At 45.2% G+C, this 19,267-nt stretch overlaps 1 protein-coding gene across 1 annotated transcript in view; it reads right to left on the bottom strand.

The window, feature by feature from the left end:
* Positions 1-14,627, bottom strand: part of LOC134965635 (indolethylamine N-methyltransferase-like) — a 78,374-nt gene extending 63,747 nt beyond the window's left edge. The window contains exon 1 of the mRNA XM_063941972.1: positions 14,477-14,627. Within this exon, the coding sequence (XP_063798042.1) occupies positions 14,477-14,627 (151 nt within the window). The remainder of the gene's footprint in view (positions 1-14,476) is intronic.
* Between the last annotated feature and the right edge of the window lie 4,640 nt (positions 14,628-19,267).

Here is a 19,267-nt window from a genome sequence, read left to right as displayed (position 1 = left end):
CCTTCACAAATGTCTGTACTTCAGGCAGAGAAGCCAATTCTTTTTGGGAGAAAATGGATAAGGCCGAAATTTGGACCTTTATGGACCCTAATTTCAAGCCCAAATTCACTCCCGTTTGTAAGAAGTGAAGCAGTCGGCCCAAATGGAACTCCTCCATAGGAGCAGTTCTGGCCTCACACCAAGACACATATTTTCGCCATATACGGTGATAATGTTTCGATGTCACGTCCTTCCTAGCCTTGATCAGGGTAGGAATGACCTCCTCCGGAATACCTTTTTCCACTAGGATCCGGCGTTCAACCGCCATGCCGTCAAACGCAGCCGCGGTAAGTCTTGGAACAGACAGGGCCCCTGCTCCAGCAGATCCTGCCATAGGGGAAGAGGCCACGGATCTTCTGTGAGCAACTCTTGTAGATCCGGATAACCATTCCTTCTTGGGCAATCCGGAACAATGAGGATCGTTCTGACTCCTCTTAGCCTTATTATTCTCAACACCTTGGGTATGAGAGGTAGAGGCGGGAACACATAGACCGATCCGAACACCCAAGGTGTCACTAGAGCGTCTACTGCTACCGCCTGAGGGTCCCTGGACCTGGCGCAATACCGCTTTTGCTTTTTGTTGAGACGGGACGCCATCATGTCGATCTGAGGCAGTCCCCACCGACCCACGATCTGTGCGAAGACTTCTGGATGAAGTCCCCACTCTCCTGGATGCAGGTCATGTCTGCTGAGGAAGTCCGCTTCCCAGTTGTCCACCCCTGGGATGAATACTGCTGATAGGGCGCTTACATGGCTTTCCACCCAGCGAAGAATCCTGGTCGCTTCTGCCATGGCCACCCTGCTCCTTGTGCCGCCTTGGCGGTTTACGTGAGCCACTGCTGTGACATTGTCTGACTGAATCAGAACCGGTTTGTCCCGAAGCAATGGTGCTTGGCCCTCAACTCCAGGACGTTGATGGGGAGACCAGTTTCTAGATTTGACCAGAGACCTTGGAAATTTCTTCCCAGTGTGACTGCTCCCCACCCTCGGAGGCTTGCGTCCGTGGTCACCAGGATCCAGTCCTGAATTCCAAACCTGCGGCCTTCTAGAAGGTGAGCACTGTGCAGCCACCACAGAAGAGATACCCTGGCTCTGGGAGACAGGGTGATCCTCTGCTGCATTTGTAAACGGGACCCGGACGATTTGTCCAGTAGATCCCATTGAAAAGTCCTCGCGTGGAACCTGCTGAAGGGGATGGCCTTGTACGATGCCACCATCTTCCCTAGGACACGTGAGCAATGATGCACTGAAACCGTTTTTGGCTTTAATAGGTTCCTGACCAGGGCTATGAGCTCCTCAGCCTTTTCCATCGGAAGAAACACCTTTTTCTGGTCTGTGTCTAGAATCAGACCCAGAAACGTCAGGCACATTGTAGGGACTAGCTGGGACTTCGGTAAATTGAGAATCCAGCCGTGCCCCTGCAACATCCTCACCGACAGCTACACGCTGTCCAGCAACCTCTCCCGAGATCTCGCCTTTATGAGGAGATCGTCCAAGTATGGGATAATTGTGACCCCCTGCTTGCGCAGAAGCACCATCATTTCCGCCATTACCTTGGTGAAAATTCTCGGGGCTGTGGAAAACACAAACGGCAACGTCTGAAATTGGTAATAACAGTCCTGTATTGCAAATCTCAGGAACGCCTGATGAAGAGGGAAGATCGGAACATGAAGGTAAGCATCCTTTATGTCCAGGGACACCATCCAATCCCCCCCTTCCAGGCTGGCGATGATCGCTCTGAGCGATTCCATCTTGAACTTGAACTTCTTCAAGTACAAGTTCAGGGATTTTAGATTCAGAATGGGTCTGACCGAACTATCCGGTTTCGGGACCACAAACAGGGTTGAGTAATACCCCTTTCCTTGCTGGAGAAGAGGAACTTTGACTATCACCTGTTGAAGATACAATTTTTGAATTGCATTCAACACTAACTCCTTTTCTGACGGGGAAGTTGGCAGAGACGATTTGAAAAACCGGCGAGGAGACACGTCTTCGAATTCCAGCCTGTATCCCTGAGAAACAATATAAAGCCCAGGGATCCACCTGTGAGTGAACCCAGACCTGTCTGAAAAATCGAAGACGCGCCCCCACTTGAGCTGACTCCCCCCGGGATGCCCCAGCGTCATGCGGTGGACTTTGCTGATGTAGGGGAGGACTTCTGCTCCTGGGAACTAGCTGTATGCAGCTTTTTACCCCTGCCTCTTCCTCTGGCAATGAAGGACGATCCCCGTACCTTCTTGTTTTTATTGGAACGAAAGGACTGCATCTGATAATGATGTGCCTTTTTTGTATGCTGCGGGGGGACATAAGGTAAGAAATTCGATTTACCGGCCGTAGCAGTAGAGACAAGGTCCGAGAGCCCTTCTCCAAACAACTCCTCCCCCTTGTAAGGAAACGACTCCATATGCCGCTTTGAGTCAGCATCCCCCGTCCACTGTCGGGTCCACAGGAGTCGCCTAGCAGAAATAGACATAGCATTTATTCTGGAGCTTAGTAAACAAATGTCTCTTTGAGCATCCCTCATATATAAAGCAGCATCTTTGATATGCTCTAGGGTCATTTGAATGGAATCCTTATCTAGGGTTTCAAGTTCCGTAGATAAGGAATCTGTCCATGCCGCAATAGCACTACACACCCAGGCCGATGCCATAGCCGGCCTAACGATAGTACCGGAATGTGTGTAAATGTGCTTTCTGGTAACCTCCTGCTTACGATCAGCAGGATCCTTGAGGGAAGCCGTATCCTGAGAAGGCAGTGAAACCTTCTTGGATAAGCGTGTCAGCGCCTTGTCTACCTTCGGCGATGATTCCCATCGTATCCTATCCTTTTGCGGAAAGGGATACGCCACAAGAATCCTTTTGGGAACTTGTAGTCTCCTATCTGGAGTTTCCCAAGCCTTCTCGCACAAGTCGCCTAGTTCAAATGAGGACGGGAAAGTGACCTCAGGCTTTTTCCCATTATACATGTGTACCCTCGTGTCAGGGACAGGGGGTTCCTCAGTGATATACAAAACCTCTTTAATGGCCACAATCATGTAACGAATACCTTTTGCCACCTTCGGCTGTAATTTTGCATCCTCATAGTCGACACTAGAGTCAGTCTCTGTGTTGATATCTGTGTCAGTGATCTGGGATATGGTGCATTTTTGAGATCCCAAAGGTCCTGGTGCCACAGGGACAGGCATGGTCTGACTACCTGACTGATCCCTAGCTTCAGCCTTGTCTAATCGTTTATGCAGTAAATTCACATTAGTATTCAAGACATTCCACATATCCACCCAGTCCGGTGTCGGCATTGCCGATGGCGACCTGACCATCATGCACTCCCCCTCCTCCTTAGGTGAGCCTTCCTCGTCAAACATGTCGACACACACGTACCGACACACTGCACACACACACACAGGGAATCTCTTTTCTGAAGACAGGTTCCCCTGAGGCCTTTTGGAGAGACAGATAGAGAGTATGACAGCACACACCCCAGCGCTATATTACCCTGGAGAAAAACACAGAATGTTTACCCAGTAGCGCTGTTTGTAGTGTATAACGCCAATAATGTGCCCCCCTCTACTTTAAAACCCCCTTTCACCGTGTGTCAAGCAGGGGAGAGTCCGGGGAGCTTCCTCTCAGCGGAGCTGTGTAGAGAAAATGGCGCTGGTGAGTGCTGTGGGAGAAGCCCCGCCCCCTCGGTGGCGGGCTACTATCCCGCTCAAACTTACTAAAAAATGGCGGGGGCTCTTTTATATACATGTACAGTGCCCACCTGTACATGTATATACTCTTTTGCCATAGGAGAGGTTTTATATTGCTGCCCAGGGCGCCCCCCCCCCCCCCCCCTGCGCCCTGCACGCATACAGTGACCGGAGTGTGTGAGGTGTAGTGGTGCAATGACGCACAGTTGCAGTGCTGTGCGTTACCTCTGTGAAGCACCGAAGGCTTCTGCCGCCCGAGACGTATTCTGTCTTCGTTTCTTCTGGCTCTGTGAGGAGAACAGCGGAGCGGCTCTGGGGTGAACGCCCAGGACCAACCTGTGTTCATTCCCTCTGGAGCTAATGGTGTCCATTAGCCGAGGATGCAGAGCCTAACATTTAAGTAGGTCTGCTCCTCTCTCCTCAGTCCCTCGATGCAGGGAGCCTGTTGCCAGCAGTGCTCCCTGAAAAAGAGAAAAAATCCTAACAAAAATGCTTTCTAAACAGGAAACTCAGGGGAGCTCCCTGCAGTGCACCCATTCTCCTCTGGGCACAGTCTAAAACTGAGGTCTGGAGGAGGGGCATAGAGGGAGGAGCCAGTGCACACCCAGAATCCAAAGTCTTTCTTAAAGTGCCCTATCTCCTGTGGAGCCCGTCTATTCCCCATGGTCCTTACGGAGTCCCCAGCATCCTCTAGGACGTTAGAGAAAATATATTGGCTAAAATGACCTTTAAGGTGTATATGTAACATAAATGTATTCTGTGCTTAAACTTGGGTCCCATCACCATGATATCTCATTATGGTATGCAATTATTCCAAAATACATAAAAATCCGATATCCAAAATACTTTTGGTGCCAAGCATTTTGGATAAGGGATACTCAACCTGTACAACACTATTGTGAATGGGATAGAGTGCACCCAGCTAAACTGATCCCTGCCAATAGTTTTCTCGTACCCTTCGGTGTATTGTATGAGGTATATAAGAAGTTATTTGAGCAGCATTATCAGTAACTGGCAGCCCCCTTTCCTGACTAAACACATTGGGGGTAAGCAGATGGCTGCATACGCTGTGAATCACATTTTGTAAGGTCACGTACTGGCCAGTTCGCATGCGCAGAATACCTGGATGTGGCCGCTGGGAGTGACTGCATGGTGCCTTCCAGGTCTGAATGAGACCCATACACATTTAAAGACCTCAGAAGTGCCCATAATGTGCCATAATGTAAACTCTTAGAACAGGGGCGTAGCCAGAACTTTGTGGGTCCCATAACAACATTTTGGGCCGCTGCACAAATGCTTCTATAGAGACACCTCTCCACAGCAATTGCAAACTTTTGCACCATAATAGTACCCTAGTACATGTTATGCCCCATAATAGTACCCTAGTACATGTTATGCCCCATAATAGTACCCTAGTACATGTTATGCCCCATAATAGTACCCTAGTACATGTTATGCCCCATAATAGTACCCTAGTACATGTTATGCCCCATAATAGTACCCTAGTACATGTTATGGCCCATAGTAGTGCCTTGGTTTATATTATGCCCCATAGCAGTGAATTAAATCATTTTCTGAACCATAGTAGTGCTCTATTTCACATTAAGTCACATTGTAGGGCTGCCAGTACACATAATGCCACACAGTATGAATTCACATTATGACATAGTGTCCTCAGTTCATATTATGCCACACTATAGTGCCTTTACTTCATATTGTGCCACATTTCAGAGCCCCAGTTCATATTTGGGCAGTACGGATGGTGTAATGGTTAGCATTACTGCCTCACAGCACAGAGGTCATGGGTTCGATTCCCACCATGGCTCTACCTGTGCGGAGTTTGTATATTCTCCCCGTACTTGCGTGGGTTTCCTCCGGGTACTACCGGTTTCCTCCCACAATCCAAAAATATACTGGTAGGTCAATTGGATCCAAACAAAAAAAAATTAACCCTAGTATGAATGTGTGCGCATGTACATGTGGTAGGGAATATAGATTGTAAGCTCCGCTGGGGCAGGGACCTATTGTATGTGATTGGCCAAATATTCTCTGTAAAGCGCTGCGGAATATGTGTGCGCTATATAAAATAACTGATAATAATAATAATAATAATAATAATAATAATAACAACATTATGCAACATTCCCCTCCAGTTCCTTTTATACCAAATTACAATGAACATGTCCATAGGCATAACTAGATAGATTACAGGCTCCAAAGCAAATATTTGAACCACCCAATGATGAATAATGTATATTACACATGTAACGCCCTGGGCCCCATAGCAGCTGCACTGCCTGCACCATTGATTGCTATGCCCTAGAAAACATGCAGACAGATGTGTCCCAGTACGTTGTGACTGCGATGCTCATAGTGTTGCGTACACAATGCTTTGTTAGCTTTTAATTGGGGGGTGGTGATTGCGTGTGTATGCAGCCACCCATTCGTTCATTCTAATGAGAGCTGGCTAGCGATGTCGTGGGGTGTATGCATCATGATTCCACTACTGTATACTGCTATAAGCAGCAAGACTGTAGCATGACCATCTGTAGTTATCAATGATGCCTGGCACAAGCGAGCCACCAGTTCCCATGCAACTCTGATAGTGTCAAGCTCAATCATCTAACACGTACTAGGAGACTGTGCTGATTAATGTGATGTGCAACACTTGTATATCTGTGTGCAACTGAGTCTGTATATGAAGCAAAACAGAACTTGTCATTGAAATAAACTATTGCCACTGCTTACTAGCAGGGCCTACTTTACCACTAGCCAAACTTGGCGCTCGCTTAGGGCTCAGTACTTCATACAAAGATCCAGTACCAAGGGGTCATAACGGCTGCTGTCCAGGGATATTTATTGTGTCCCTATATAAAGTCAGCTGTACTTAGCCCTGCCCCTTTAGCCATATGTCACTTGGAGCAGAGGGAGGTGCCGCCGGCAAGGGCATCATACCCGGTCGAGTCCCAACAAAGTGTTTACTTAGACAAAACGTTCCCACTGCCCCACTTCCTCTACAGACTGTACAGGGGTGGGCAGGAAGCCACCAATGGGCAAATAGGGGGAGTAGAATGGAGCAGGGACATAGCCACTGGATTTTACTGTATTTCATTGGGCAGAGCGTCCGGAGGTGTCCATAGGTTACTTTTAGTAGCATTTTAAAATCTTAACCTTTAGGGTCCAGCCTCTCAATCCCCTGCATAGTGGGCGGTGCTGGCACCAGAGCAGGGCTATGGGTGGCATGACATTCTGGGTATCATGAGCTGACATCTAACGCAGACTGCAGTGAGGACTGAAGGACACAGATTTTGATGGGTGTAGTATGTTATGCTGGCAATGGGGATCCTGGCACCCAACATACCGAAAAAGATCCCCTTGCGGGCACGGTGGTGCGCCACGCTATTTATTCTTCTTCCCCAAGAGGGAGAATAGTTGTTGGTATGCTGGCTGTTGGGATTCCAGAGCCGGTATACTGTGCTTTGGGATCACATCGGTCAGCATATCAAATACCACCTGATTTTGACAGATGACTTCTTACAGTACCTCATATGTTCTGCCTGCAATTTATTAAGTGTCACTCTACTCCAAGAAGCCTGGCCAGGAGGACAGCTGTAATTTGACTAGAATTGATTTGACTGTTTTGGTCTGTCTTCAGTCTCTGACTCAACCATGTTAAGGACATTAAGGTGGATTGTGGACCAACACTAATACTATGTGGCACATTGTGCATATGGTGTACTAATACTACGCAGTGAAAGGTTTGTGTACTACCACTGTGGCTAAATGTGTATATGGGGTACTACTACTGTGGCACAATGTGTATATGGGGTTCTGCTACTGTGATGCAATATGTGTATGGGGTACTGCTACTGTTGCACAATGTGTATGTGGGGTACTACTACTGTGGTATGTTATGTGTATGGGGTTCTGCTACTGTGATGCAATATGTGTATGGGGTACTGCTACTGTGATGCAATATGTGTATGGGGTACTGCTACTGTGGTGCAATGTGTATATGGGGTACTGCTACTGTGGTGCAATATGTGTATGGGGTTCTGCTACTGTGGTGCAATGTGTATATGAGGTACTGTTACTGTGGTGCAATATGTGTATGGGGTACTGCTACTGTGATGCAATATGTGTATGGGGTACTGCTACTGTGGTGCAATGTGTATATGGGGTACTGCTACTGTGGTGCAATATGTGTATGGGGTTCTGCTACTGTGGTGCAATGTGTATATGAGGTACTGTTACTGTGGTGCCATATGTGTATGGGATACTACTGCTGTGCAGTGTAATGTGTCTATTGTGTACTTCTACTAAGACACAATGTGCACATTGGGTACTGCTACTGTGGCACAATATGTATATAAGGTATTACTGCTGTGCAGAATATGATATCTATTGTGTGCTACTCCTGATGCAAAATGTGTTTATGGGGTGCTACTACTGTGGAGCTATGTGTATGTAGGGTACTGTAGCTGTGTGGTGTAAGGTGTCTATTGTGTACTACTACTGTAGTGAAAAGTGTATATGGGATACTACTGCTGTGCCTTGTAAGGTGTCTATTGAGTACTACTACTGTGTTGCAATTTGTACATGGGATACTACTACTGGTGTAAGGTGTCTAAGGGGTACTACTACTGTGTGGTGTAAGGTGTCTAAGGGGTACTACTGCTGTGTGGTGTAAGGTATCTAAGGGGTACTACTACTGTGCTGTGTAAGATGAATAAGGGGTACTACAGCTGTGCGGTGTAAGGAATCCTAAGAGTACTACTACTGTGCGGTGTAAGGTGTCTAAGGTGCAGGACTACTGTGCGATGTTTGGTGTTTAAGGGATACTACTACTACTGTGCGGTATAAGGTGTCTAAGGTATACTACTACTGCGCATTGTAATGTGTTTAAGGGGTATTACTACAGTGCAGTGTAAGGTGTCTAAGGTATACTACTACTGCGCATTGTAATGTGTTTATGGGGTATTACTACAGTGCAGTGTAAGGTGTCTAAGGTATACTACTACTGCGCATTGTAATGTGTTTAAGGGGTATTACTACAGTGCAGTGTAAGGTGTCTAAGGAGTACTAATGCTGGTCGGTGTAATGTGTATAAGGGGTACTACTGCTGTGCAATTTAAAGTGTTTTAGGAGTTCTACTACTGTGCTGTATAAGGTTTCTCAGGGGTACTACTACTGTGCTCTGTAAGGCGTCTAAGGGATAATACTACTGTGTGGCGTAAGGTGTCTAAGGGGTACTACTGTTGTGCCATGTAAAGTGTTTTAGGGGTACTACTACTGTGCTGTGTAAGATGTCTAAGGGGTACTACTACTGTGCTGTGTAAGGTGTCTAAGGGTTACTAATACTGTGCGGTGTAAGGTGTATAATGGGTACTACTACTGTCTGGTATAGGGTGTCTAAGGGGAACTATTGCTGTGTGGTGTAAGGTGTCTAAGGGGTACTACTACTGTTCAGTGTAAGGTGTCTAAGGGGTACTACTACTGTGCGGTGTAAGGTGTCTAAGGGGTACTACTACTGTTCAGTGTAAGGTGTCTAAGGGGTACTACTACTGTGCGGTGTAAGGTGTCTAAGGGGTACTACTACTGTGCGGTGTAAGGTGTCTAAGGGGTACTACTACTGTGCGGTGTAAGGTGTCTAAGGGATACTACTACTGTTCAGTGTAAGGTGTCTAAGGGGTACTACTACTGTGCGGTGTAAGGTGTCTAAGGGGTACTACTACTGTTCAGTGTAAGGTGTCTAAGGGGTACTACTACTGTGCTGTGTAAGGTGTCTAAGGGTTACTAATACTGTGCGGTGTAAGGTGTATAATGGGTACTACTACTGTCTGGTATAGGGTGTCTAAGGGGAACTATTGCTGTGTGGTGTAAGGTGTCTAAGGGGTACAACTACTGTGCGGTGTAAGGTGTCTAAGGGATACTACTACTGTTCAGTGTAAGGTGTCTAAGGGGTACTACTACTGTGCGGTGTAAGGTGTCTAAGGGGTACTACTACTGTTCAGTGTAAGGTGTCTAAGGGGTACTACTACTGTGCGGTGTAAGGTGTCTAAGGGGTACTACTACTGTTCAGTGTAAGGTGTCTAAGGGGTACTACTACTGTGCAGTGTAAGGTGTCTAAGGGGTACTACTACTGTGCGGTGTAAGGTGTCTAAGGGGTACTACTACTGTGCGGTGTAAGGTGTCTAAGGGGTACTACTACTGTGCAGTGTAAGGTGTCTAAGGGGTACTACTACTGTTCAGTGTAAGGTGTCTAAGGGGTTCTACTACTCTGCATTGTAATGAGTCTAAGGGGTACTATTACTGTGTGGTATAAGGTGTCTAATTGGTACTACTACTGTGCAGTGTAAGATGTATAAGGTGAACTTCTACTGTGCAGTGTATGGTGTCTACAGGGTTCTACTACTGTGCTGTTTAAGTTATCTAAGGGGTACTACTACTGTGCAGTGTAAGGTGTTTAAGAAGTACAACTACTGTGTTGCTTAAGGTTTCTCAGGGGTACTACTACTGTGCGGTGTAAGATGTCTAAGGGTTTCTACTGCTGTGCGGTGTAAGGTGTCTAAGGGGTACTACTACTGTGCGGTGTAAGGTGTCTAAGGAGCAGTACTACTGTGCGGTGTAAGGTGTCTAAGGAGCAGTACTACTGTGCGGTGTAAGGTGTCTAAAGAGTACTACTACTGTGCTGTGTAAGGTGTCCTAGGGGGTACTACTACTGTTTGGTGTAAGGTGTCTAAGGAGTACTACTTCTGTGCTGTTTAAGGTGTATCGGGGTACTACCACTGTGCTCTGTAAGGTGTCTAAGGGGTACTACTACTGTGCAGTGTAAGGTGTCTAAGGGATACTACTACTGTGCGATTTAAGGTGTCTAAAAGGTTACTACTACTGTGCAGTCTAAGGTGTCTAAGAGGTACTTTTACTGTGCTGTGTAAGGTGTCAAAGGGGTACTACTGCTGTGCTGTTTATGGTGTCTAAGGGGTACTACTACTACTACTACTGTGTGGTGTAATGTGTCTAAGGGGTGCTACTACTGTGCAATGTAAGATGTCTCAGGGGTACTACTTCTGTGCTGTGTAAGGTGTCTAAGAGGTACTTTTGCTGTGCGGTGTAACGTGTCTCAGGGGTACTACTACTGTGCGGTGTAAGGTGTCTAAGGGGTCCTACTGCTGTGCGGTGTAAGGTGCCTAAGGGCTACTATTACTGTGTGGTGTAAGGTGTCTAATCGGTACTACTACTATGCGGTGTATAGAAAGGTGTCTAATGGCTACTACTACTGACCTGTGCGATGTAAGGTGTCTAAGGTTTGCTACTATTGTGCTGTGTAAGATGTCTAATGGATACTACTACTGTGCTTTGTAAGGTGTCTCAGGGGTACTACTACTGTGCAGTGTAAAAGTATAAACGTGAATTTGTGCGTTTTCTTACACATAAGGTAACGAGTCTTGTTTTTTCTATATTTTTATGTGGATCATGGGGTACACTAACCTAACATACAGTATGCAGACTGATAATATAACCTATGAAAACACTAAAAAATTATTTACAGTGTGTGTGTGTCTATGTTAGGTATGGGCATAATAAATGGCTCTTAAGTTGCTGTTGAACTACAGATCCCAGCATGCACAGCAACAGGTTTAGCATGGCAAAATACCAAAACTGTGGCAGGGCATGCTGAGATGTCCTGATCTTCTACATCTAGAAGGCCGCTTATTATGCAGCCCTGGCATTTGTAGTAAATAGTAATCTGGATATAACTGAGGAAGGGGGCCCCAAACTGCTATCTTGACTACACAAACTGTCTCTGCATTGCATCACATTTGGACCCGGACAGAAACTGGACATGCCCCACCCCTCCACTCTTACTACACCCCTGGGAAAAGGAGTATATCGGTCTATAGCCTGAATTAGAGCCGTAACTAGGTATTTGCCGATGATGACTTGCCCACAGTGTAAATGCACTGCAGGCGCACCATCAGACAGCACTCCCCCCCCCCCCTCCCCTGCATGGCCGCTGTACCCAGTGAGACAATAGTGTAAGTTCTGCCTGCTTTTGGTGCCTGCTTTAAGCCGCCTTTGCAGCTGGCATGTGGTGTCATACAGCAGCGTTCCAGTATCCGGTCTGTGAATGCCACCAGCCGGGCAAGGGGCGGGGAGTGGTGCTGCAGCTGCAATGCAGTAATGCAGCACCCCCCCGTATCCCACTTGTGACTCCGGTGCCTGTGTAAGGGACAGGGAGTGGTGCTGCAGCTGTCATGCTGTAGCACACCTCCCGACTGTGATTTCCACCGCCGGCTGTGTAATGCAGAGGTAGCGCTTTTGTAGGCTGCAGGTCCCAGCTAGGAGTGCCTGTCTGTGTGGAAGTCGGATCGGTGCACAGGTGAATGACAAGTGAACAATACACACTCACTCACTCACTCACACACACTGTCACTCTCTCTCACTGTTCCTAATGTGTACAAAATGGGGGCTCTGTTGTTGTAATATGTAAAATACGGGGACTGCTGCCTAATGTGTAAAGGAGGGGAACTTTACTTGTCTAGTGTGTGAAAAAAGGGAGACTCTGCTTGCCGTGCTGTGTAAAAGGGGGAGTCGACCTGCCGTGCTGTGTAAAAGGGGGCCTTGATGTGCCATGCTGTGTAAAAGGGAGCCCTACCTGCCGTGCTGTGTAAAAGGGAGCTCTGCCTGTCGTGCTGTGTAAAAGGGAGCTCTGCCTGCCGTGCTGTGTAAAAGGGAGCTCTGACTGCCGTGCTGTGGAAAAGGGATCTCTGACTGTCGTGCTGTGGAAAAGGGAGCTCTACCTGCCGTGCTGTGTAAAAGGGAGCTCTGCCTGCCGTGCTGTGGAAAAGGGAGCTCTGCCTGCCGTGCTGTGTAAAAGGGAGCTCTACCTGCCGTGCTGTGTAAAAGAAACCTCTGCCTGCCGTGCTGTGTAAAAGGGAGCTCTGCCTACCATGCTGTGTAAAAGGGAGCTCTGTGTCCACACCCCTTCCCCATGAAGCCATTCCCCTATATTTTTGTGCGCGCCTATGGTGCGCATTGGCCCTGTTTTATATATGGTGTGTGTTTGGGGGACGCCAATGCTGTTTCTTGCACACAGCGCTAAAATGTCTAGTTATGGCACTGGCCTGACTTACCAGTGTACTAGAGATAATAGTGTGCCAATGTTTTGTTAGCCTTGCCTGATGCCATTTCAAATGCTCAATTTGCCCCTGCTAGGACTGACAATGTGATTACACGGTATTCTTCCTTCTACACTATTATCATTATAACTCTACAGTATGTCAGTAAGTAGATATAATGATATAATGCATATTCCTAACACTATGGCAATCACTATGTATTGTACACAGTCATGTTCCGTCATCAAAGACAGAATAATAGGCATTGCATTTAGTTAATGAAAAGGTAATTTTTCCCTTTAACAAATGCATCTAAAAATAGAAATATATAATCTGAGATGCATCATAAAGTATCATAACTACAATTTACTTATATAGTCCGAGCATTTTATGAAGTGCTGTACAGAGAATATTTATTTATTACCAGTTATTTATATAGTGCACACATATTCCGCAGTGCTGTACAGAGAGTGTTTTGTCCATTCACATCAGTCCCTGCCCCAGTGGAGCCTACAATCTGTATTCCCCACTACATGTACACGCACACACATTCATGCAAGGGTTAATTTTGCTGGGAGCCAAATAACCTACCAGCATGCTTCTGGATTGTGAGAAGAAACTGGAGTACCCAGAGGAAACCCACGCAAGCACGGGGAAAATATACAAAGTCCACAAAGTTATGGCCATTGTGGGGATCAAACCCCTTGATCTCTGTGCTGTGAGGCAGTAATGCTACAATTTACACCACCAGTGCCTGCCCCATTGGAGAATACAGCTTGGATCGCTATTGCGTATAGTTGGGGGTGTGGCCTGCGCTCCCTTAAGTGGGTCGTGTAGTGCAAAGTGGTTACCGTGCAGCCTAGGTTTTAATGGAAAAATCTTTTCTGACTTTTTCTGGTGCCTAGACAGCGTGTAGAGTAAAGACCTTTGCTGCTACAGGAGGGTGATTTTATATATTCATTCACACATACTTTTCATTTGAATCACCATCCTGTAGCACCAAAGGTTTTTACTCTACATGCTGGATTGCTATTGAGACAGATATTGCAATTTTCTAAATGCTGCTTCTGCTAAAAAATGCATGTGAAGAGCTGCTCAGATTGGAAAAAGATGGCCACCAATGCATTCACAACTTTGCGTATGCATTTGCATAATTGCCGTGCAAACGCAGAAACCGATAACCATTGACCATCATCAACAATACCGATTGACCCATGCCTACGTAGGATATATGTGACTGCAGTCGCATTGATGCCATGTTTTCAATCACAGCTAACGCCAGATGCATATCCTGAAAATGGCCATGACATGCCTGCATTTTCTCAATCACTCCTCGCAAATGCTGTCTAACCTCCCACAATTGGACACTTCCTGGCAACTGCTATGTGATCGCAGATTGCTTGCCCTGCAATTGCACTGCATTTCAGCATTCATGCACGTGCTGATGCAATGCGGTCGCATCGCATACGTAGTCATCCAATAATCAGCCGATTTGCGGTTTTGCAAAATTGCAGCTGAAGCTAAATAAGGCACTAAATTCCCAAACACACACCTGTGCACATGCAATCACTCACACTAGGGTAAGTTGGTCAGTATAGTATACATTCTGTCAGGATAGTATACATACCCTCATTGAAAGCACGGTGTAAACATTCCATTGGAAATTTCATTGTATCATCTCCAAAAGCCATGTCTGGTTTGTTAGAAAAATATGTTTCCAGATGTTCTCTAGAATCAAAGCCGTGTTCAGGATAGAATTTATGTGAGCTGGAATCCATCTTGTATTATTGTGTCACAGACTGGCTGATGCTCACGTCTTCCCTCTTATATGTGACTGGCCCAGGAATTCTGTTCGTATTCACCAGCATCCAGGTATTTATATTCATCAGTAACCAGGATATCAGTGTTATCACATGATGTTTTATCAGCCTCCTGATCTGTCATTGGAATGCAGGTGACAGTGTGATCACCTATTGAACAGAATACATTATTGTACTATTAATTTTTCACTTTTAGATGTAATAAAAGGAATGAGCGCTAAATGTGTGTTATAAAACTAAAAATAGAAATAAAAATAATAATAAAGCATAGTGGCAACTGAAAAATTAATAATAGTTAAAATGAGTGTTTACACTCCTTTTTGGATGTGGTACAGATGGAGCCTCCCTTATTTTTGCCATTTCTCTGCCTAAACAGAGGTTTAGTTGCACCTAGGCGATAGCTTAGGTTGTTGAGTTTATCCATAGACAGGAGTGTTGAGGCACTACTGCATACTCAGCATGAAATACACATCTCCACCACTGGGTGGCTAATGCTCCACTAATCCAGTACTTTAGAGCAAATAGCGGCAGATTGATCTACAAGCTCTGGCAAATGGTCAGTGATGACTGTAATGTTACTGTACTGTATACTGTACACGCAGACCAATGGTAAGATGGAATCGATATAAAAAATATTTTTATATAGATGCAAACAAATGTGTTAAAACACTTGTCTATTGCCATGTTACTGTATGTGAGCATCCAAGTCCCATAGACAATGCAAGATATAAAAATAGTGTATACAGAGGCAACTAATGTCTTAAAACAATATTGTAGTTCATTGACATTATAGATACTGTATTGGTCCATGTCCCACATATCCCATGAGGCATTGTGGCCAAGCGTTGAAGTTTACCACTCCCCATGCTCAGAAACCCGGGTTTGATTCCCAAAGTGCAAATGCCGTTTTTGCTTTCTGACACTTTATTAATTACTTTATTTATCTATTGTAATATACCTTCACATTCAATAGAAACATGCACACAGGTTCTACATGAATTAGGGCAATGCTATATGAGTGTCTCATTCTGCTATCTAAAATACACAGTCGCTATGGGGATAAACGAATTCTATGCACCATACGGTACACATATAGTACTGTAGCAGGCCAGACTCAATCGCAGAGTGGGTTCACAAAATGGATGCCACTTATTACCCAGCATCTCATGGAAGCCCACAGCTATGGAGATAGCGATGGCATTGGTTTTGCAAGAATCAGGGCAATGCTGAAAGAGCGCCTCAATACACTAGGTAAATATACACAGTGGCAATGAGGTCCCGTAGAATGAGCAATTAATAATAATAGTGCATACAGATGCAAATAAACATTTTAGATCTACAGCTATAAAACATGTTAAAACTATGGTCCATTGACGTTATGGATATACTGTATTGTACTGTATGAGCGTCCAAGTCCTGTAACGGCATAAACAAAAACCAATGTGAAGGGATCACTGCTTACATTTACACATGAGCTTGAGTATCTATTATGAGGTGTTGTGTCTGAGTAGTGAAGTCTACTGCTTCCCATGCTGAGAGTCCCTGGTTTGATTCCCAAAGTGCGAATGCATGTTCATTTTTTCCTGACACTTTTTTTCTTTATCTATTGTAATATACCTTCACATTTAATAGCAGTGTGCACACAGGTTTTACATAAATAAGGGCAAAGCAGCAGGAGCGTCTCATTCCACTATCTAAAATACACAGTGGCAATGAGGTCCCATAGACTGTAGTTCATTGACAGTAGCGAATCTGTGCTGTACTGTATGTGAGCATCCAAGTCCCATAGCACAGCATAAGTAACACCAATGAGAAAGGATCATTGCTAACATTTACACATGAGCTCATGTCTCTATCACAGTGACTGCAGTTCTCTATCTAATCTTCATTTACATACAGTACTGTGTTGCAAATTTATTGTAACCTGCCCTCCCTCCCTGTGAAATGAGCAGGCTCCCAGGGGAGGGGGAAGGTGGTGAGGGGAGGTGGTGGCTAAATACTGTGTTCTGCACAAATTATTCATTCTCTGTTCTGCAGAAATTATTCCTTCACCCCCCAAAAAACCAATAAATCAATTAATTAAAATAGTGTATACAAACACAAGCGAATGTGTAAAAGAAAGGTTCTTATGACTTTAGAGTTCTGTGAGTTTATATATGCTGTAGAATGAGCGATTAAAATAAATAGTTAATACAGATGCAAATCATGTTAAAACCACAGCTATAGAATGTGTTAAAACTATGGTCAATTGACATTAAGGATATTCTGCATTGTACAGTATGAGCGTTCAAGTCCCTTAACGGCATAAACAAAAACAAATAGGAAGCGATTGGAAGTTACAAAAGTTGGTGGCACAAATACATGGCACATCTAGGAGGGACATTGCAGTGGCAGACAGGATATCAGTTTTATAAACTATGCCAAAAAATGCTATTCGTGGCTCCATCTGCAACTCAGTGCGCATGGTGAGATGTGCCTATTGCAGTGTCCGGGCAGCACGTGTGTCCATGACATGGATTGCCCCATTCAATGTAATGAGAGCATCTCAGTGCACTCCCATAGCGTGGCTAGGCTAAGCAACAGAAGTGGGTAAACACCTAGGACATCTAGGAGTGGCACTGCATTGGCAGACAGGATATCAGTTTTATAAACTATGACCAAAAAAGAGCACAGAAAGCAAAGAAATAAGGTGCAAGATGAAATTAACCTTGGGCCCTCCCTCCCACCCTTATGTTGTATAGATTAAACAGCACATGCACAGTTTAACAAACCAATCATTTCAGCGACAAGGACACTTGTGGATGAATTGACTGTTTTGATTGGGCCCCCACAAAACATTTTTTGAACAACTTCCTCCATTAAGTAATTATTCTGAGTATGTTGATGATGAGCTGATTATTACATTTTAATCTTGTACAATAAATTTCATGTCTTTGCTGCAAATGATGTAACATGGAGGAGGTGACTAGATGGCTAACGTTCCTACAAGAACTAAATTTGGCCTCACAAATGAAGTAGATGATTTCATGAGAATTGTCAGGATTGGGGTAAAAATAATCACACACCCAAGATGTGTCTTTTTTGGTCTTATGCCCAGGCATCACAATGGCTTTCTCTTTATCATGGTCAACAACTGCAGCCACCAGTGGCTGACTTACACAAACAACATCATCATCATCAACATCCTCACTGTCAGATAGTAAACACATATCCTACTCATCCTTTCCCACTTCCACACACGAGTCCTCAATTTGTATTATGTCTTCCTTATCATCACCATCTTTACTTGTACTGCTCCACACATGAGCAGATGTTTCAGAAATGGTGGAAGGAGGTGAAAGAGGCAGCTCTATGAGTACAGTGTGAGAAATGTCAGCTGACGTGGACACCTCTAAACATTCCTCAAGAATGTTTTATGGTAATGACTCTGAATGTACAATTTGTCTTACCGCCTCTGCAGCTAGCTTTCCTTTTCCTTTTTTTTTCTTTACCACTCTAAAAATTAAATGATTATAAATACCCTGACTTAAGCCTTAGCAGATGACATTGGTGGACTTGCATTGTCAATGTCATGACTAGTCAATGGCATTGTCAATGTCATAACTACTGTGGTGGACTTCACCGATAGCATCGCACAATACATGTATAAGTAGGAAATACTATACTGCGGCCTGACTTGCAGTGTCACAGTACTTATAAAAATAACATAAAAATTGTATAGTACCCTGGGTTACAGCACACACAAAACAAAATATGACCTGATGACCTGTGTATTAATGGGAGGCACACGCAGTTGTATACTGGAGCCAAGGAGGACGGAGTGCCTGCCGAGCAATAGGGCAGTGCACTGAATTACACGCAAAGGCTCATGGGAGCTTCCTGGTCTCCTGCACTGCCCGGAAATCTAAAGGGCTGAACCTGTATGTAAGGTAGAGATGAGCGGGTTCGGTTCCTCGGAATCCGAACCCGCCCGAACTTCAGCTTTTTTCTCACGGGTCCGAGCGACTCGGATCCTCCCGCCTTGCTCGGTTAACCCGAGCGCGCCCGAACGTCATCATCCCGCTGTCGGATTCTCGCGAGACTCGGATTCTATATAAGGAGCCGCGCGTCGCCGCCATTTTCACACGTGCATTGAGATTGATAGGGAGAGGACGTGGCTGGCGTCCTCTCCGTTTATAGAGAAGAGACTAGAGTAGAGAGAGACACAGTATTTAGTAATTTTGGGGAGCATTTTTAGGAGTACTACTACTTGCTGAAGTGTAGTGTGACTGTATATGTATATCTGACTTGTGGGGGAGACAGTGGGGAGCAGTTAGAGTCTGAGAGCAGGAGTACATATTTTAACGTACAGTGCACACTTTTGCTGCCAGAGTGCCACACTGCCATTGTGACCACACTGACCACCAGTATATTGTGATTGTCTGCTTAGGAGTACTACTTGCAAGTTGCTGATAGTGTGACCAGTGACCTGACCACCAGTTTAATTAATCACCACCAGTTTAATATATATATATAATTGTATATATATATAATTGTATACCACCTACCCGTGTTTTTTTTTTTTTTCTTTCTTCTTGATACATACTATAGTAGCTTAC

Source organism: Pseudophryne corroboree, chromosome 10 (genome assembly GCF_028390025.1).
Source record: "Pseudophryne corroboree isolate aPseCor3 chromosome 10, aPseCor3.hap2, whole genome shotgun sequence".
Classification (NCBI taxonomy): Eukaryota; Metazoa; Chordata; class Amphibia; order Anura; family Myobatrachidae; genus Pseudophryne; species Pseudophryne corroboree.
Note: the sequence above shows the minus strand (reverse complement) of the source record. Positions and strands in the feature narration are given on the sequence as shown.